This window comes from Delphinapterus leucas, chromosome 15, assembly GCF_059928025.1.
Source record: "Delphinapterus leucas isolate spDelLeu-1000000601 "Yukka" chromosome 15, BTC_Dleu_Yukka2, whole genome shotgun sequence".
Lineage (NCBI taxonomy): Eukaryota > Metazoa > Chordata > Mammalia > Artiodactyla > Monodontidae > Delphinapterus > Delphinapterus leucas.
This window is the reverse complement of record NC_143143.1, coordinates 9,368,782-9,388,874: the sequence shown is the minus strand read 5'-3', so window position 1 is coordinate 9,388,874 and position 20,093 is coordinate 9,368,782. Positions and strand designations below refer to the sequence as shown.

The 20,093-nt window shown below is 59.7% G+C and overlaps 1 protein-coding gene across 1 annotated transcript; it reads left to right on the top strand.

Moving 5' to 3' along the window:
- Positions 1-1,479: 1,479 nt before the first annotated feature.
- Positions 1,480-19,994, top strand: MLXIPL (MLX interacting protein like). Its single transcript, XM_022588065.3, is given in 16 exon segments — positions 1,480-1,778; positions 5,584-5,690; positions 9,605-9,687; positions 9,852-9,941; positions 10,240-10,284; positions 10,806-11,007; positions 11,132-11,212; positions 14,269-14,438; positions 15,696-16,224; positions 16,462-16,827; positions 16,830-17,011; positions 17,102-17,221; positions 17,386-17,513; positions 17,594-17,717; positions 18,307-18,436; positions 18,706-19,994. Coding segments are annotated over 16 exon segments (2,775 nt in total). The 3' UTR covers positions 18,825-19,994.
- Positions 19,995-20,093: the final 99 nt, after the last annotated feature.

Sequence of the window (20,093 nt, the reverse complement as noted above, 5' to 3'; positions counted from 1 at the left end):
AGGGAAATCTACTGTGCCAAGGATCCCAAAAGGGCCACTTAGGGAGGGCCCTCTCTCCAGAGGAGGCAGGCTGAGGTGGGCATACGAGGAGCCCCAGAATTTGGGAGAGGTGGGCAGGGAGAATGAACACCTGCAGAGAGCAGCAGGGGGCAAGTGGAGCAGGGCAGCTGGGGCTCCTGGGAATGTGAGGTGACTGTCAGGGACAGAGGGAACCTGTCCAAGGGACGTGGTGTGTGGAAGGGCTGGCCTGTGACCAGCCTGGGTAACCATTTCAGCACCTCAAGCGGTCCCAGGGGCCCTCAGGGCACTGCTGTTTGATTGTGGGAGCTGTGTGATCCTACCAGGGGATGGAAGAAAGTGTGTGGGGGAACCTTTTCCAAGCCTTCAGCCCCCAAATGACCACTTCCTCCCGTTTCCCTCCTGTGTCTTAACTAGGCCACACCCTCTGCAAAACCAAGGGAGGTTAACATTTGCCTCCAGCCCTCACCTGTCCCTGCACCAGAGATAGCCCTGGGTGGGAATGCCGGAATTCTTCTAGACCAGGCTTTGTGGCTGTCCCTCTGTAGATCCGTGGGCCTGTTTCCACTCCTGTGGACTCTGGTGCCCGCTCTGATGTGGGGCAAGAACTCTACCTCTAAGGATTGTTAAAGGCGCCAGTGAGGTGACAGGTGTGATTGCCTCAGACCGAACAGCCTAGTTTGTGTCCTCTGGGTGAGAAGAGGGCCTTCAGAAACAGGAACACAAGGTGGACCACTGGGTCGGTGAGAGGAGGGAGCCCAGAGCAGATGGCCTGCCTAGGGGATGTCCAGGGGAGGGTGACCAAGGCTCTGCCTTGCCAGCGATTACCCATCACCACTGGTAACGATCCTGCGTGGCCAGGCAGCATTCACGCTCATCTAACCCCCAGGACCTCTGTGCAGGTGCAGTGATGATTATAATGGTAACTGGAGGTATTGAGACCTTCCTGTGGGTAGGCCACGCGAGACTTCTGAGAGGTGGGTGCTTCCAGCTGCGTGGAGCACTGAGAGAGTGAATGTGAGCCGGGAGATCAAAGAGAGCAGGGGGGCAGTAGTTAGGTGAGGGGCTTCACGGGAGGGCACCCCTGGGGGCAGGAATCCCTGGCACTGAGGCGCTTTCTGGCTCAGGTGTGAACGACTCTTCTTGAGACCCCTTTTGGGTGAAGTAGGGGCGGTTCCACCAGGACTCCAAGTGGACACAGCATAAGGAAAGACGGGAGGGGACATAGGGACCTCCTCCTCTTCCAAACTCTAGACCCGCGGGAGCTCCAGGCCAGCGTTCTCACACCTGTCACATTGATTATGCTAATTTAAGACAGCCCCATCCACGCCCACACGCCACGAGGCCCCGCCCCCTCGAGCGACCTATCGTGGTTGGGGGCGGGGCTATGCTAATGAGCCGGCCTGGCCCCCAAGAGCTGCACGGGCAGCTGCACCTAGCCCAGGCGAGGCGGCGGCGGCTATGGCCACGGCCGGAGCGCTGGCGGGTCTGGTCGCGGGCTTGCAGGGCCCGCGGGTCGTCCCCAGCCCGGATTCGGACTCAGACACAGACTCGGAGGACCCAAGTACCCGGCGCAGCGCAGGCGGGCTGCTCCGCTCGCAGGTCATCCACAGCGGTCACTTCATGGTGTCGTCGCCGCACAGTGACTCGCTGACCCGGCGGCGCGACCAGGAGGGGCCCCTGGGGCTCGCCGACTTCGGGCCGCGCAGCATCGACCCCACACTCACCCGCCTCTTCGAGTGCATGAGCCTGGCCTACAGGTGAGGGGGGCTTCGGGGCCGACGACCTCGGCCCTCCATGGCGGAACCGCGCGCTGGGGCCCCGGACACCCCACCCGGCCCCCAGCCTTGGTCCCGGCTGCTCTCAGAGACTCCGGCGACATCCTGGATACCCTCCTCTCCCCAGCCCGGAGCGTCCTCTGACCCCGGCCCAGCCCACTGGCCCCCGACATGCTTGCGCGCCTCCTGGTTCCCATTCCTCAGCACCAAGACCCCCTTCCCTAAGGCTGGGATCTCCTGCCCTCCACCTCGACCTCCGTAGGCCCACCACGGGCCTCTCTCTCCCGTCCCGACCCCTCTGCCCCCAAAGAATGCCCCCAGGGCATTCCTTGCGCTCCCAGGACCCTAGGCCATCCTAACATTCCCACCCTCCACTCCGGGGGCCACTCCACCGGACAACCTGCAGCCTTCCGCTCCCAACGCAGCAGTCCCCGCCCAGGCCCGCTCTATTCTTGCACCCTCGCGATACACCTCGCGCCCATGTTGTCCCAATTCATAGCCAACGTCGACTGAAACCCAGTCTCTCGTCCACCCTGCACCCCTCAATTGCCGGGACACCTGTTCTTGACCTGCTACGTCGAGGGTGGCGGGAGGAGGGTGCCCCGGCCGGCCCAGAGGGGCGCAACTCTTAGTTTCCCAGCCGTGGTCCGGCAGTGGGTGTTGCAGGCCGCGCGGGGTTGGTCTCCGGGCGGCGTGGCCTCGCCCACCCGGGTCGCCACGCGAGGCTGAGCGCCTAATGTTGCCTGGGACCCCTGATTGGCGCGTCGCAGAGCACGCCGGCCGCGCCCGGCCCCAGCTCCACTCCTGTGTCCCAGGGGAGGGCGCGAACCGGGGTCCTGGCTCAGTGCTCCGGAGAGCAAAGTTCCCCGGAGCGGAGGGACCAGGATAAATTATCAACCGAGAACCGTAGGGGAGAAAGGGGGATCGGCCAGCCTTGATCTTTTCTCTGTGTAAATCTTCCTCTGCGGCTCCTCCTCCTCTTCTGAGAACCGCTGGCTACAGACCTGCACTTGCTCTGACTGGGATCCAGAGCTGGGGTGGGGGTTGGGGAAGAGTGTTGCCCACCCCCCACTGTGGCGCCCAGCCTCGACTCCATTGGCTGGACGCTTTGTAACCTTGGCCCACACGCTCTGGCCCCGGGCCCAGGTCGTGTTGCAATCTGATCATCCAGAGCGCCAGACCTGTGTGGAAAGTTCAAATTCCCATCCCTTCCTCCCGCCCCTCCTCGGACATCAGGGGACCTCCTGGGAAAGGGCATCTAAGGTCACGGTACACCAGATTTGGGCACCCCTGCTCCCCAGACTCCCCCAGGGTCCCCCTTTCCCCATCCATTCCCAACTTAAGCTTTCTGCTTTACATTACACAGTGCTCTGCCTGGGCTGGCCCATGCCCCTATCTCAGACCACAGTGACCAAAAGGGGAGGCTCAGGGGAAATGGCAAGGCCGGGGGCAGAGCACACTCCAAGAACTGCCCACACTAGGAGGCTGACTGGAAGCTGATGTGACCCCATTCAGGGGCAGCTGGGGTAGAGAGGGCTGGGCTTTCTCCCTAAACCCCCAGAATATTCAACCTCTGTGGCCCGCCCCGGGTGGGGTCCTAAGTGCCAGGGATGGTAGTGGCTCAGTATCAGAGGAGTCTTTGAGTTCCCCCATAGAGGAAAAAACTGAGGCTCAGACTGGGACAGTGTTTTAGCCCTTAAAGACCCCTAATTGTAGGGGTTCCTTGGAGGGGAGAGGATTGTGGAAGCTGGGGTATCCCAAGAGAGTAAGGAGATGGGCAGGGACAGCAAGGCAAGGAGTCCAGAGGTGCCAGGAAGAACTGGCCAGCTTGACCCGGAGAACAGCCTGTAGACGTCTGACCAGCTTTCACCCTCAGCAGGGCTGTATGGGCAGAGAGAGGACTGCTGCACTGGGAGGAGGCCCGTGTTCCGTGGTTCTGCGGGTGGAACCCTCAGTGAGGCAGGTTCTGGAAGTTCCAAGAAAACACTTGTTCATGGTCAGAGCTGGCTAGCTATGGAAAGAATGGCCTCAGGAGTGAGGTGGAGCAAGCAGGACTCTAAGGAAATTTCCAGGGAAATTTCCACAAGGTAGATATGTGTGTGTGGGCAGGGGAGGGTGGGGTGTTCTGAGTTTTCTCCATCCCATCCCCAAGATTCCCAGAATTTCTATTGCTCGTAAGAATCCCTTGAACCCTGGTCACAGGCTTTTGGCTCCAGGCTGGGCCCCTCTCCTCCCCTCCCAGCCAACAGGCCCAGCACAGACCAAATCCTTTCCTCCTGGGTGTGGATGTCACTGTCTCACCTCCCCCAGCCCTGCCTGGCCACAAACGCTGTAGCCTCAGCAGGGAAATGGAGGAGGGAGGGCAGGCAGGCTGGGGGTAGGGCGCTGGGTGATCAGAGTGGGCTGGGAGGTTGCTGGGATACAGGCTGGGGCAACAAACTCAGGAGTGCCCCCAGGTGCCACAGAAGAAGCTGGCCCAGGAGGTATCAGAGTGCCCCTACTCCATGTCTCCCTTCTAGACAGATGGTGTTTATCTGACTTAGGAGGGAAAGGGGCCAGCCAGCGGGCCCGGGTGCTTGGGCCATGTGCTCTATTTGGGTAATGAGGCCTGTTGTGCCTGGGGGTAGCAGTCCCCCCCCAACCCCAGAGCAAACACAGGAGCTTGGAGACCAGAGAGTAGAGGGGACCCAGTGACCCATGCACTCAAGGGGCTGCAAGAGCCAGACTGCCACCCACCTGCCCCTCACCCCCAGGAACTGGGAGAGGGCCCTGGAGAGAGCAGGCCTGGCGTTCTGAAAGACTAAGCCTTGGGGCCTCAGCCTTCCCTGTGAGCAAGGGTTGGAGAAGCTGGGCCAGAGGGGACTCATGCATAACCCAGCTTGTGAATCATGAGGAGCGGGGGAGGGGCCAGCAGGGGTCTAAGACCCTGAACATCTTGGCCTCCTAGGCCAGCTCCCCGGGGGTGGCAGACTTGGCCTGTGCCCATCAGGACCCTGAGAGTCAAGCCCCTCACCTGGTAGAGCCCTTCCGTCTCATGGATTTGATTGACTACTAGGGTTAGAGTCAGGGTCAGGGTTAGGATCAAGGTGCCCCCTGCCCATCACTCCACCATCCTAGCTGCCTTCCTTTGGGTGGGCCCTGGTGGCTATTGTGTTGCACACACCCCTGGGAAGGGGTGCACCTTCCAGGTCAGTCCAGATTGCCATCCTGGGATTCTGGGCTGGGCAGACACCAGAAGGGCAGTGAAAAGGCAGTGGCTGGCTGCTTGGAGGCTGCCTCTGGTGAAGAGGCTCCGTCTCTACTCAGACAAACCTTACCCATCCCCTAGGCCTAAGGGGGCCAGTGAGACTGGTGGAGAAAAAGCCACAGGTCCTGAGTGAGTCTCCATCATGTCATGTGACCTTGGGCATGTCCCCTTTGTTTCTTGACCCTCAGTTTCCTTAAGTAAGAAACAGGCGAAAACCCTCCTTAGCCAGCCTGTGAGATAGATGCCTGCGAGGCCAATGGGCATTGTCTTTCTGACACCTGAGCTGCTAAACAGATTTCAGCAGGTCTCACCAAAGAACACAGAGGCCCCAAGTGGGGACCTGGGAGAGTATTTTAAAGGTCTGCCTCTCAGGGTAGACATTTCAGGCAGGTTAGAGTGAGGGGCAGGATTTGGGAGGGGTGTCCATCAAGTTGCCCACCATAGATGAGCGCCTCGTGCATGGGAAGAAAGTGGAGCCAGCCCCCTCCAACCATCCCCTTTCCCCACGCCCCCCCTGACCCATCCCTTTCCCTCTGACAGTGGCAAGCTGGTTTCTCCCAAGTGGAAGAATTTCAAAGGCCTCCAGCTGCTGTGCCGGGACAAGATCCGCCTCAACAACGCCATCTGGAGGGCCTGGTATATCCAGTGTGAGTGGGCACCACAGGCCCCAGCAGGAGGGCTGGCAAAGGGGCTGCCCCGGAAACCCCCAGGGCCCTCAGGGCCAGCAGCCACAGAGAGCTTTGGGGGAGGCCAGGTCCCCAGCATCAGGACCCCTCAACAGCTTCTAAACCCAGAGGGTCTTGGGGGATGTGTCCCAAAGGGCGCTCTCCACTGTGAAGTTGGACACAGCAGGGGTCACCCTCCGGAAGTCCTAAAGTGAGCTGAGATTTGGGGAACAGTTCAAGGCCCATCCTGCATCCCATTCGTGTAGTCAGGTGCCTCGAATGCCAGGGTAGAAAGAGGCGCTCAGTACTATCCGGGCCAATCGCACCCCTTTGCGAAGGGGAAACTCAGATCCTGGTGGGTCTCTACCAGCCTTCCACTGATGTCCTTAGGTTCCCCACCATGGAGATTTGGGGGGAGGGGGCCCAGAGAGGCCATGTGGAAGGGACTCTGGTCTTGGAGTCACCCAGAGCTGGTTTCCCACCCTGTCTCTGCCCCTTGCTGGCTGTGTGACTGCAGGCAAGTTGTCTAACCTCTCTGAACCCATTTTTTCATCTATAAAATGAGGCCAAGAGTCCTAACTTTGATGGCTGGCATGGGGATAACGGGTATGAACAGGGCTGGCACGAAGTTGGTGCTTAATAAATGATGGTTAAATCCGATGTACCCTTGAGGAGGTCACGGTCATTCATTTGGGGATACAAAACCCACCTATGCCCCATGGCAGGGTAGCAGAGGCTGAGAGACCTGTGCTGGACCTTGTCCAGCTCAGTAAGGTCCTCCTGTAGGATCAAAGGCTGCGCTGAGCTGGGAACACACAGCGTAGGAGGGACCACACACGGTATTCTCTGTAGTGGCCCCACTGGATTCCATTCAAGCAGAGAAAACAAGTGGGGTTTTTTTGTTTGTTTGTTTTTGGTTTCTATTCATCTTTGTGCCTGGCACTTTCCTAAATCGTCTTATTTAAGGCTTCCTAGCAACCCTGGGAGATAGGTTTTATCACCCCCATTTTATGGATGAGCAAGTGAGACCCAGAAGGCGAGTGACTTACTCAGGGTCACTGAGCATAAAAGGAGCAGAGCTATGACTGGCTGTGAGTTCAGGGCTCTGCAACTCAGCCCAGTACTCCTTCCACTGCTCCCAGCTGTCTGGCTTCCAGCCCTCGCCTGAGAATGTTAAGGACGGGCCCTGCCCAAACCAGGAAGCTTATAGGCCGGGGGGGAGAACTAACTCCCTCACCCTCCCACCCCACCCCGAGCTTTCACCCTCTACCCTTTCCCCTTAAAGCTGGATGGGGTGCAGACCCTTCTCTCTGCAGAAGGAATTTCTGATGCCACCCAGGGGTCCTCACCCAGCTTGTGGCACAAGTTGATGGAAGGACCCCAAGTTCTAAGTCAGAGGGGGGTTGAGTCAAGTTCTAGCACACCCTAGCTGTGTGACCTTGGGCAAGTCCCTAGCCTCCCCCAGTTGGTGCTTGCTCATCTGTCGAGTGGGAATCATAATAGATCCTATTGCTGAGGTTTGCTGTGAGTTTTCAGCGAGATAGATGGTCCGTATCTCAGCACAGGGCCTGAAACACACAAGGGCTCCCTGAAGGTGAGCTGCTGGGATTTACTACTATTATTGCGATAATAGCAACAGCAGGCCTCTAACCAATGTCAGGACTCCTCCTCCCTGAACACGGAAGGTTTGAAGGGGGGCTTCAGGAAAGGGGGAGGAGTGGGGTTGCTGGAGGGCTGCCTGGCTCCTCCCCCTCACACCCCCACCCTTTCGGCAGGCTCCTGACCTCCAAGAGCCCTTCCTTTTCCACACCCCCAAGTCATCTTGATTTCCTCTGATATCCCAGAGCACCTCTCATGAGCTGACTCTCCACCTTGCTTTAGCTCATGTGATGTGTGTGCTTTCCTGTCTCTCCCACTAAGCTGGGAGATTCATCCCCGATTCATTCATGGATCCCCTGTCCCAGCATCTATCCCAGCATAGGTGCAAGGGCCTAGGAGGCTGCATGAATGGATGAACTTATCATTGTTAAATAAAGCATGTCCCAGCTCTAGGAAGCCACATGATCCCTGCCCTTCTGTCCAGAGCACAGGGTTGCCAAGTGGGGGAGGGCAGAGCCTGACCAGGCCTGCTCAGCACTGACTCTCTGGGGGCCCTGGGCAAGCCCAGTCTTTCCTGGTGCTCATATCGTCAACTAGGCCGCCAGGAACAGATACTCTGAGATTCTCCTTGCTCTAACCCCCAGGAGTCCACGCAGCCTGGACTGCTGTGTGCCAAGCTCTGTGCCAGATGTAAGGATTTGGGGCTAAAAGCAACAGCTTCTGCCTTCACTCCCAACGGAGAGGCCAGCATGTAGAGAAATGGCCAAGGCAGGGTGGAAAGTGAGGCACATGGGACCATGGGGTTTCAGACAAGGGAAAGCTTCCTAGAACGGGAGCAGCCCTAGGCTATTCTGATGGGAGGGCAGACGTGATGAGGCAGAGGGAAGGGAAGGGGATTCCACATAGAATAAAACCAGAGGGCTGTTGTGGGGGGGTGGTTAGGGTCTGGCTTCAAGGTGGGTCATATGAAGGCAATGGAAAGGCAGGAGAAGCAGTGGGGCCAGTCCCGGAGGGCTTGGAAGCCAAGCTAAGGGGTGTGGGCTTTATCCTGGAGGTTCAGGGAGCCATGGAGGGGTTTAGGCCTGTACTGCCCTTTAGGAAGAATTGACTTGGCCGCAGCAGGAAGATGGGCTGGAGAGCGTGAGGCTGGAGTCAGGGAGGTCTAGGCGAGAAATGACACCAGACCAGGGGGAACAGTGAGAATATGGAGGGGAGGGGACGGTGGAAGAAATGCCACACACCCTTGGGATTGAGAGGGTTAGTCCAAGGATTAGATGGGGACACTGGGAGACGGTGGGGAGCTGGGAGACTGGGAGGCAGTGTTGGCAGTCCAGAGGAGGCTTGGGCTTGGGAGGGAAGTTCCCAAACGTCTGAGAGTGATGTTTTGAGACTTCCTAATGGAGGTTCCCCAGGCAGCTGGAAGATGGGTCTGAAACTGGAAAGGAGCAGGGTGAGAGAGGCTAGGGGGAGTGGGCCAGGCAGAAGGGCCAGTGAAAAGTGGTCAGGGAGGTAGGAGAACAGAGGGAAGGTTCCTGGGGCTTAGGGAGGAGGAGGGTGCCCTGCAGCCAAGGTCTCGGAGGACAGGACTGCGGAGGGCCAGAGCCTTGAGTTCAGGAGCTGGGCCAGCGGGGTGGGTGTGCGGGCAGGTGCTGAGGTACCGGAGGTGACAATGCAACTGGGAGGGCAGAGGTGGACGTGGTGAGTGACAGGTCTGCCAGAGTCTGGGAGGAAAGCAAAGAGGTGATGGGAAGAAATTTAGCTTGTTGGGAAGCAAAGGAAGGGGAAGGTTTGAGAGGTAAAGGAGAGCCTGGAATTTGTTTATAGGCCAAAAAGGAGCCTGGAGAGAGATAAGGTTGAAGACAGGGATGGGAGTGGAGGAGGCAGAGAAAGGGCTCAGGCAGGTGGCCTGAAGTGGGCCAGCGGTGGCTCTCAGATGGAATTGGGTATCCTGAAGCAGGGGACCAGGGCTCTGGACCTCTAGCCCGCCAGCCTGACCAGGACCTTCTTGGGGCAATTAACTTCGTGTGGCCCAACAATGCCATTCAGCAAGCATTGCCTGCGCACCTACTAGGCTCCCAAGGGGGCAGATGGGGTGTGGGAGGTTTGTTTTACAGGGTCTCATAGAAGAGGGAGATCTGGGAGAGCTAGAGCAGGCAGCAAGGCTTCCTGGAGGAGGTGGCACTTAAACAGAGCATGGAAGGCCAAGCAGGATTTCATAGTGTGGCACTTGAGTCCCAGTCCCCTTGGAGTGGGAGATGAGGGAGCTGGACACCCCTGACCTGGCGCTCTTCTCTCAGATGTGGAGCGGAGGAAGAGCCCCGTGTGTGGCTTCGTGACCCCCCTGCAGGGGCCTGAGGCTGATGAGCACCGGAAACCGGAGGTAGCTGAGACCACGGGACCAACCACCTGCCGCCCCACCAAGCCAGGCCCCTCCTGCCCATCACTCCTCATGCTGAGCGGGAGGGGCTGGCCCAGAGGGAGACTGGGTGAGGGGTGGGGTCAGTGCCACCCCTCGCACTGAGTCCCCTATCCGGCCCTCCTCAGGCCGTCGTCTTGGAGGGGAATTATTGGAAGCGGCGCATCGAGGTGGTGATGCGCGAGTACCATAAGTGGCGCATCTACTACAAGAAGCGGGTCAGTGGGGGGCCCTTTCCCCTGCGACTTCTGGCCACGGCCTCTCTTGCAAGAGCCCCGGAGGGCTTCCCCCACAACCCCAACCCCGACCCTGTCCTCCATTAAGACCCAGGCCGACAGCGCCACCCAGTGGCCACAGGGCCTCCTCGCAACCTCCTTACCTCCCAGGGCCAAAGAGCTTCTGAGGGGAAGTGAGGGATCCGGTTGATCTGGGGGAGCTAGTGAGTAGGGAGGCCTTGGCGGGGAGCGATGGAGGAGCGGAAGGGGATCCAGTGTCCACCTTTGTGTGTTCCTGCAGCTCCGTAAGTCCAGCAGGGAAGGGGATCTCCTGGCCCCAAAGCAGGTGGGTGCTCCCTGGACCCAGAGAATGGATGCTTCCCTCTGGGTGGGCGAGGCAGTGGTGGTGGGGTGAGGGTGGGACGTGAGTGGAGTGGGTGTGTCCTCTGGTTGATTAATTGAGCTTTTCTTCTCTTGGGAAGGGCAGCATTGGAGCGCAGTGGTGGGAAGACCCCAAGCCTTCTGGTTCACTAAGCAAGTGGTGGGGAAGCATGGGGCTCTAAGAACTGGGGACCCAGGTAGGGAAAAGTGTAGGGGCAGGAAGGGACCCTCATCTCTTCAGCAGGCCACCCCAGCCTCTCTCCTGGGAGGAGTTGTTGGAGGCCAGTGGGGTGACCCTAGCCTTTCAGGCAGCAAACTGGGTCCACCAGAGAGAGGAGAGGAGGGGCTGTATGCAGAGAGGCCCCCTGGATGGCTGACCACTTCATCCCCCAGGCAGGGGGCAGTGGGAGACCCCTGTGTCTCCAGACTGGGAAGGAGTAGGGCAGTGGAGCCCACCTGGGGCTGCTGACAGCTCTGTCTCCTCAGGTGGAAGGGGGGTGGCAGCCACCGGAGCGATGGTGCGAGCAGCTCTTCACCAGCGTGGTGCCCGTCCTGCTGGCGGGCCCAGAGGAGGAGACCAGCGGGCGGCAGCTTCTGGATCTCGATTGCTTTCTGTCCGACATCTCCGACACACTCTTCACCATGACTCAGCCCGGCCCTACACCCCTGCAGCTGCCCCCCGAGGACGGTGAGGGGCTGCGCCAGGAAAGGGAGGCCTGAGGGGATCCGTGCAGCCAAGGGAGGATGGTCAGGCATGGGTGCCCCCACTCCGCCCTGCCCGATGCTGCTGACATCACCACTGCCCCCTCCAGCCTATGTTGGCAACGCTGACATGATCCAGCCAGACCTGACGCCTCTGCAGCCCAGCCTGGATGACTTCATGGAGATCTCAGGTGGGGCAGGCCCCTCCTCCTGGGTGAGTGGATGGTCAGGGTCAGTGAGAGGAAAGCCCCAGTACGCTTGAGACCTCAGGCCAGTCCCAGGCCCCTCTGGGAGGGCGGATGATCTGGGTGATTTCTGAGGGATCTTCCTGGTCTCCCTTTGTCTGGCCTTGGGATGCAGGTGCCGTGGCCTCAGGTGAGAGCAAGCCAGACAGGGTACCTAGCAGGGGACAGGGGACCAGGAGCGTTGAAGCTGCAGGCTCTGGGGAGTTCCCAGGAGAGCAGTAGATGCTGGGACTCTCTCAGGGGAGAGAGGGTCTTTGATGGCTCTCCTTTGTTTGGGTCTATTTATCAGTATTTATATAATTCATTAAAAAACTATTTATTAAAGAACATTTCAAGCATACACACAGGTAGGGAGAGAGAGGAGTTCACTGACCCTCATGGAATCTCACCAACGTCAACATTTATCAACTCTTGGCCATTCTTATCTCATCTAGACCTCACCCAATTCTCCCCTCCTATGTTATTTTTAAGAAAATCCCAGGAATCATATCTTACAAAGCATTCTTTAAAGTAGCCCTTTAAAGTAGCCCTTGGCCCTGGCTCCCTCTCCTGAACCCCAGGGCCACCAGTTGCTGCTTTCTCATGTCCCTCCAGAGATATCGTGTCTATATAGCACATGTGGACCAATGTCTCTTCTTGTCTCTGTAGCAGCCTGTTTCTCGCATTGCTTTCTTCACTTAGCTGTAGACCTTGGAGACTGCTGCTGATAGCCACACACTTAGGGGGCTCCGGAGCCGTGCTGGGGGTCAGACGTGGAGGCTCAGCCTGTCTCAGCTGAGGCCTTGGGTGCAGAAAGGGGGTTCCTGGGATAAAGGCTTGCATTGGGTGACCCCTCCACTCCTTCCTGACTGGCAGGGTCCTGGGCCTGTCAGTTAAGAGGTGGAAGCCTATGGGGCGGGGACGAGGGAATGAGGAACCACCCCCATGCCTGCCTGGGTGGGGGCTGGGGGCTGCGGGGACAGCAGTGTTGATGGCAGTGCCCTGGGAGCAGACCAGCCTGGGAGGGCAGCAGCCCCGTCTGGGCACACAGACCCCTGCCACAGGTAGGAGCCCAGCCGCTGCCCCCCAAACCCGGGCTCTGGGCAAAACCTGATCGACCGGGGCTGGGAAGCGACTTCTCTCAGCGCAGGGTGGCTGCCAGAGTGGGGGCCAGCGAGGGCAACCTACGGTAGGGGGTGTGGGTCTCACAGGGGAGGTGGCTAGTGTGGCCCCCTTAAGCGCCCCGTGAACTGGGAGGGCAGGGAGCGCCAGGGCCGTCAGGGCTGCCGCTTGGTCCCCAAGAGCTCCTCACTTGAGAGGAAACCTAGTGAGGGGGCCATAACTCTGTGGAGGGAGGGGGCTTGGTGGAGGGGCTCAGGGAGCAGGGAGAGGCTGGCTGAGGGCCACTCGGGGAAGCACTGGGCGGGGGAGGGGCTCAGCCAGGGGATGGCAGGTCAGTGGGGGCGACAGGGTGGGAGGGCTCCGCGGGTGGCTGGGACTCGGAAGTACCTCCTGCGGGTGTGGGGTGGGGACACGCCGTGGTGAGGGGACGTGGTGACTCAGGCTGGGCTGGGCTTGCTGCTCTGTGAGCCCCACCGGGTTCTGGGGAGTGGGCGGCACGGTGAGCAGCAGCTGTTCTGTGGCCCTGAGCATCCCGGGGCTACGTGATGAGGCCTGTGGTCCCTGGGGGCTGGGGGTGGAGGATCGGCAGCCGCTCACCCGCTGCCGCCCAGTCCTTCTGTGGAAGGGAGGCAGGAGGACAGCAAGAAGATCCCTTCGGACCTTGTGGCCGAGAAGGACACACAGACACACACAGACGTGGGCGCAGGGCAGACATGTACACACTGAGCACCTCACACCAGGGCAGGTGCACACGGACTCAGACAGAGCTCCAGACAGCGGGACCGACACACAGGGAGGCAGACAGACAGGTGCTACGTGAGACTGACACACGCAGAGCCGGCCATCCAGCAGCACACGGGCCCCCAGTCACATGAGATGCACAAATAAGACCCGGTCAGCCTCGAGGTTTGGTGCTGGCTTATCCCACTCCTGAGTTTCCTTCGAGGGGGCCCCCGGGAGAAAGGCCTGACCACCTGTCTTGGTCAGGGGGCTGGGGTCCATCCAAGGCCAGTGGGGTCGCGTCTGACAGACCAGGAGGCCTTGGGAGCTGGTGCAGACAGGAGGCTGCTCAGGGTCAGAGAAAGGTGCCCGGAAGGGAGCGGGCGGGCAGGCGCACCCAGGCCCGGGATGTGGTTAGGCCCCAGGCAGCTGCTTCCCAAAACCAGAATAGCCTGGGGCTTACACAACCCGCACCTCAAACAATCTGGCTGCCCCGCTCCCCGCCAGCTCTTCCAGGCCTTCCAGCACCCCCTCACTCCTGCCCCTGCTCTGAGCCCACCCTCTGACCCCTGCTCTGACCCCCCTTAGTCCCTTCACCCACACTCCTGAGCTCTGTCCTTGTAGCCCTACCCATTGACCTTCCAGCAAACCCAACTTGTCCCAGACCCACTGACCTTCTGACCCCTCTCACCCCTAACTCACTCCGTGAACTCCTGACGCCATGATGCCCTTTTCCCCATCCTAGACCTCCTCCCCTTGGACCCCACCCTTTCCCTCCCCGGTAGTCTCCAGTACCAGTACCACCCCGCCCCGCCACGTCCCCAGCAGAGCTGGTAACAGAAGCAGACAAGGCCTGGGATTCCCAGGCTGGGGGTGGGGAAGGGGGGCCTCTGGAGCCAGTTTTGGGGCTCGGTGGGAAGGCTGCTTCCTGGGGTGTCCCACTGACACCCCCGCACATCCCTCTGCTGTCTCCCACTCAGGCCCATCCCACCAGAGCCTCTGCTGTGGCTTCCCCTGAGTGAGACAGAAACTCTCCCAGTTTCACAATCTCCTGTGGAAGGCGCCCCCTCCCTCGCCGGCCCCCACCCCACTGCCAGCCCAGCCTGGGGACAGGGCCAGCCCGCTGCTTCCAGCCGCGGCCTTAGCCCTGACAGCTGCCACCCTGTGTGTCTGAATTACAGATTTCTTCACCAACTACCGCCCCCCACAGACACCTACACCCTCAAGCTTCCTGGAGCCCCCCAGCTTCAGCCCCATGGTTGACCCTGTCCTCAGCAGTGGGATCCTGGGCTCGGAGGTGCCCTCTGCCTGCTCGGGCATGACCCACCTCTCGGGACACAACCGCCTGCAGGTGAGCTCACCCTGCCCAGCTCACCTGCCCACACCCCGGAGGTATTCAGGGTACTTCCTGAGTATGCTCAGTCCAACAAGAGAGACTGGAGGGGGAGAAAGACCCCATCTGTGGCCTCCAGGAGGGCACCGTTCAGCTGGGGAGGAAAGACCCTCGTGAAGCAGAACTGACAAGATGGTTGGGGGGGAGCCTGAGGACAGAGGAGCGTGGAGCTGGGCTGCTTGTGGAAGACTTCCTGGAAGAGGGGGGAGTTCTGGGCCTTAATGAATGACTTGGGTTTGGGCAGAAGAAGAGACCAGTAGAGGGGAGGAGAAGCAGGAACGGAAGCATGGAGGCCGAAGCTGAGCGTGTGTGTTTAGGAAGCAGTGACTCCATCATTTTGGTTCAGGAACTCCCAGGCCCACTTCAGATGTTGCCCCCATGATGCTAGGATAGTTGCCTTTTCCCTCCGTTATCAGACTTCTCAGGCACTAGCATAGTTCATTGTTTGAGAGGTCTCTCTCCTTGACTAGACTGTGAGCTCCTTGCTGGAAGGGCTATGCTTTACTCACCGCTGCATCTTCTCATACTTAGCACAGTTCAAGCACATTAACGGCACTGGTGAGCAAGTGAGTGTGTGGATGGATGGGTGTGTTGGAGAATAGATCACTGGGTTGTAGATGGGGGTGGATGCTTACAGGTTGGTATATACATATAGGTAGGTGAGTGGTTGGTTGGATGGATGGGCTGGTGGATGAATTTGTAAATGAGTAAGTAGTTTGGTGGATCAATAAATGGGCTGGTGGATGGATGTGCGGCTGGTGAATATACAGATGGTGGATAGATGGATGGACTATGGGTGGGTTGGTGGGTGAGTGAAGGAAGTATAGGTGGTTGGATGGATTGGTGAATGGGTTAATACCTGGTAGGCTGGTAGAAATATAGGTAGATGAGCTAGCTCATAGATGAGAGAACAGATAGGTAGGTGAATGGATGGAGGATGGATGGATGGATATGGATGGATGGGTTGGTAAGTTATTTGGTGAACGAATGGGCAGGCAGGAAGATTGATGCTCTTTCTCATGCCTAATTTGTGCATAAATGGGTTCCACTCTTTCCCCTCATTAGATTATAATTTTCCTGGGGTGTGTGTCTGAGGCCAGGGACCATTTCTCCCAACTCTCCCAGTGCCCAGTCCAGAGCTCAGGCAGGGCAAGAGGCTGCCTGGGAGGCCTCAGAAAGCCTAGCTCTCTCCCCTGCTCTTTGTCCCCCAACCAGGCTCGGAGCAGCTGCCCTGGCCCTCTGGACTCCAGTGCCTTCCTGAGCTCTGATTTCCTCCTTCCTGAAGACCCCAAGCCCAAGCTCCCACCCACTCCCACACGCCCACCCCTCCTCCAATACCCCAGCCCTGCCAAGGGGCTTGGCCTGGAGCCCTGTGCCCCACCCCCTTTCCCTCCCATGGCTCCACTGCCTGCTATGCTGCAGGAAGAGCCTGTCTTCTCTCCCAGATTCTCTTTCCCTCCTGTCCCTCCTGCCCCGGGAGTGTCCCCACCGTCTGCTCCCACGGCCTTCGCACCCACCCCCCAGCTGGGTCCAGGCCCTGCCCCCGCCCCCTTCCCCTTAGACCTTCTACCCTCGGGGTATTCGGAGCCCCCATTGGGGCCTCACTTCACCGTGCCCCAAGGCACGCGGCCCAGAGGCAAGCCCCCTACCCAGTCCCCCAGGGGGCAGAGGCCCAGCCCCCCCACCTTGGCCCCTGCCACTGCCGGGGGCAACAATCCTTGCCTCGCACAGCTGCTCACAGCAGGTGAGCTGGGAAGGGGACGTGGAGACCAGATGCCGAGACCAGATGCGGAGCAGGGAGCCTGTGGGATTAGAGGGTGGAGGCTAAGGGGCAGGCTCAGCCGGAGGGCAGGTGGCAAGGAATGAGGGACCTGGGCCCTGAACCCAAAAGCGGTGTGGGCAGTGAGGAGGGGAGGGACGGGGTCTTGGGAGATGATGGGATGGGGGCCCCAGCAGCCCTCACAGTTCTGTCTGTGCACAGCCAAGCCTGAGCAAGCCCTGGAACCTGCGCTTGTGTCCAGCGCCCTCCTCCGGTCCCCAGGGTCCCCGGTAAGATGGCGGGCACTGGGAGGTGGCGGTGAACCCCGGGGCTTCACCCCGACTCTCTGCCCTTCTCCACCCCAGCAGGAGATAGCCCCCGAGTTCCCCTGCACCTTCTTTCCCCCGACCCCGGCCCCTACACCGCCCCGACCACCTCCGGGTCCAGCCACATTGGCCCCTCCCAGGCCCCTGATTGTCCCCAAAGCGGAGCGGCTCTCGCCCCCAGCACCCAGCGGTAAAGAGGGGTTGCAGGGATCGGGGAGCTCTGCGGGAGGGAGGGAAGGGAAGGAAGAAGGGGGGACTACATCTGGGGGCCAGGGAAATGGGACCCTCTCCCCTGTGTTGGTCTGTCTGTGGGTCTGTCTGTCTCTGACACAGGTGGTGAGCGGCGGCTGTCTGGGGAGCTCAACTCCCTGCCGGGCCCGGGGACTCTGAGCATGTGCATCTCTTCCCCTCAACGCATCCTAAGCCGGGGCCATCCGGACAACAAGGTGGCACCATTTCTCACCCTAAGGTCTGTTTGCTCCCCACAGGCCCTCCCACGCCCCCTCCTAGGCTCACCCCGCCTTCTGCCCCCTCAGACCGAAAACCGGCGCATCACACACATCTCTGCGGAGCAGAAGCGGCGCTTCAACATCAAGCTGGGGTTTGACACTCTGCACGGGTTGGTGAGCACGCTCAGCACCCAGCCCAACCTCAAGGTGCGTCTCCAGCACAGGCTGGCACCCCCGAGCCCCAGGGCCCCATCGTGGAACACCCCAGGGCCCTCCACACACCCGGTTGCCTCCTCCCATCCCAGTGCCTCAGTGGGACCCAGGGTGGGGGACCCCCAGTCACTGAGCCCAGCCCTACGGTGCTGCCGTAGATGAGCAAAGCCACCACGCTGCAGAAGACAGCCGAGTACATCGCCATGCTGCAGCAGGAGCGAGCCGCCAAGCAGGAGGAGGCCCAGCAGCTCCGGGACCAGATCGAGGCGCTCAATGCCGCCATCAAGTGGGTGGGGGGGCCCTGCAGGCGCTGGGCCAGGGGGCCTGCTGCCTGGCTCCCCGCCCTGACCTGCCCCGTGCCCCCAGCCTGTGCCAGCAGCAGCTGCCTGCTACGGGAGTGCCCATCACACACCAGCGGTTCGACCAAATGCGAGACATGTTCGATGACTACGTCCGGACCCGCACACTGCATAACTGGAAGTTCTGGGTGGTATCCTCACTTGGCCAGTGGCGGGGTGAGCGCTGCAGCCGGACCAGGCTGGGCCCGACACAGGCTCCGCTCCCCGGGCCAGGCAGGGTCTCAGAGCTGATCCCAGAGGAAAGGGCTCCGATTCTATCCCCTCCTTCAAGGCCCCTGGCATCTTGGCCAGCAGCATTACCCAGTGATGGGCTGGGAGCAGAGGGAAACTGAGGGGGAGCCCCCTGGGTGAGGGGACCATAGCCCTGCCCTCAGAAAGTCCCAGGGGCAGTTTGGGAGAACCTAAACTTGGAGTAACATGACTGGGGTGGGCCTGTGGGAAGACATAGAATCTCTCACTCCCTTACCTGGTCAAGCCCTTGACTGAGCCAGGGCAGGAAGCCCAGGGATGGGGGACAGTCCAGCCCAGAAGGAAGGTCCTGGAGGAGCTGGGGGAAGGGCCTGAGAGCCAGAGAGCTGGGAGGGCCTTAGTCTATGGGAGGGCGGCTACAGTAGGAGTCCTTAGGGTTCAAGGCTGGACAGCGGCCAGATGTCAGGGCTACATGTGAAATGCGTGAGGGTACCAGCTGGATGACAGAACTGCTCCTTGACCTGGGTCCAGTTCAGCATCCTCATCCGGCCTCTGTTCGAATCCTTCAATGGGATGGTGTCTACGGCAAGCCTGCAGAGCCTCCGCCAGACCTCACTGGCCTGGCTGGACCAGTACTGCTCCCTGCCTGCTCTCCGACCAAGTACGTGAGCCACCTGCCAAGCCTCAGGGCAGGGGGTTCCACCCTACTCAGACCCCAGGTCCAGCCTGTCTTCACTGTGGCCTAGGGTTTTGTCCATCCCCACCATGCCCCCAGATGGGCCACCAGGACATCTGCCGACAGAGATCCTAGGAGGGGCTGACTGACAGTCTTGCTAACTAGTACCTCCCCCGATCCCTTTGTCTTCAGCATCCAAGGGTAGGGCCCTGACCCCAGAAAGTGTCTCTCCCTCTCTCTCTCTCTCTTCCCAGCTGTTCTGAACTCCCTACGCCAGCTGAGTACATCTACCAGTATCCTGACGGACCCGGACTGTATACCCGAGCAAGCCACACGGGCAGTCACAGAGGGCACCCTTGGCAAATCTGTATAGTGCTGGCCGGACCGTGCTGCTCACTCAGCTGCCCTGGGGCTGCTCTCCCTGGGCACTCCCCTTCTGCTCCGGGTCCCGGCTGTCAAGCAGGGTTTCTTCTGATCTCCTGGGAACCGGGAAGAACTGAGTTCCAGTCCCTGCTCTACTATAGCAACAATGCTGTGACCTGGGGAGATCATCCTCCCTCTTTGGACCTCCATTCTCCAGTCTGCAAAATGGGGACGGGGAAGCTTCAAGTAGAAGAGGATCCCAAGGCCTTAGCAGCTGTGGCGCTTGGGGGCCTAAGCTGGCAACTCGGGGAGTTTGAAAGAGGGAAGGGGACGATGCTTCCTTGTCACTCCCACCTGCTCCACCCACAGGTCAGGCACAGGCTTCTGTTTCTAAGCCGGGAAGGAGAAAAGGAGGTTCCTTCTCTCTGCTCCTCCACTGGTAGCCTGGACGGGCTGCAGGATGGCATCCCTGAGTAAAGCCAGGAAGGTCTGATCCCAGGAGAGAGCAGGGCAGGGGGTGGCCAAGCCAGGGGAGGCATCTGGTATGTGTGTGGATGAGTGTGTGTGGATTTTGTAAAGAATTCTTGACCAATAAAAACAGAAACTGTCAGGGACTGTCAGAGTTTCTCACTCTGGGATGGAAAGAGAGCGGTTTGCAGTGGGAGGTGGCCTTGTAGAGGGCCTCGCTGGCCATGAAGGGACCTTAGCTTGTCCTCTGAGCTGGAAGCTCCTGGAGGATTTTGAGTGGAGGTGAAAGAAGATCAGACAGAGCTTCTTAACAGGATCCCTCTGGGGGCTGAGTTGTGAATAGGCCACAGGGAGTCAAGGGAGAGATGACAGACACTCAGCCTGGAAATCCTCTATGGCCAGGGAGAGGTTCAGAGAGGCTCACCACCTTCTACGTTGGAGGAGGGCAGAGCCGGGATCCCAGAGTGGAAGTGACAGGGCCTTCCATCCAAACCATGCAGAAGGAGGACGTTGCCTTAGCAGGTAGTGACGGCCTCACTGCGTGAGATGTGCAAGCAGAGGGTGGGTGGCCACCAGGTCGGGATGTCTTAGAAGGAACTGATACTGCAGATTGGATAGTTGGGGCAAATGGCCCCAATACTTCGTCGACCCTTTTTTTAATTTTCATTTTTGGCTGCACCGCTCGGCTTGTGCGATCTTAGTTCCCCGACCAGGAATTGAACCCGTGCCCCCTGCAGTGAAAGTGCCAAGTCCTAACCACTGGACCGCTGGAGAATTCCCTTTCATTGATTCATTTAACAAATATTTCCTG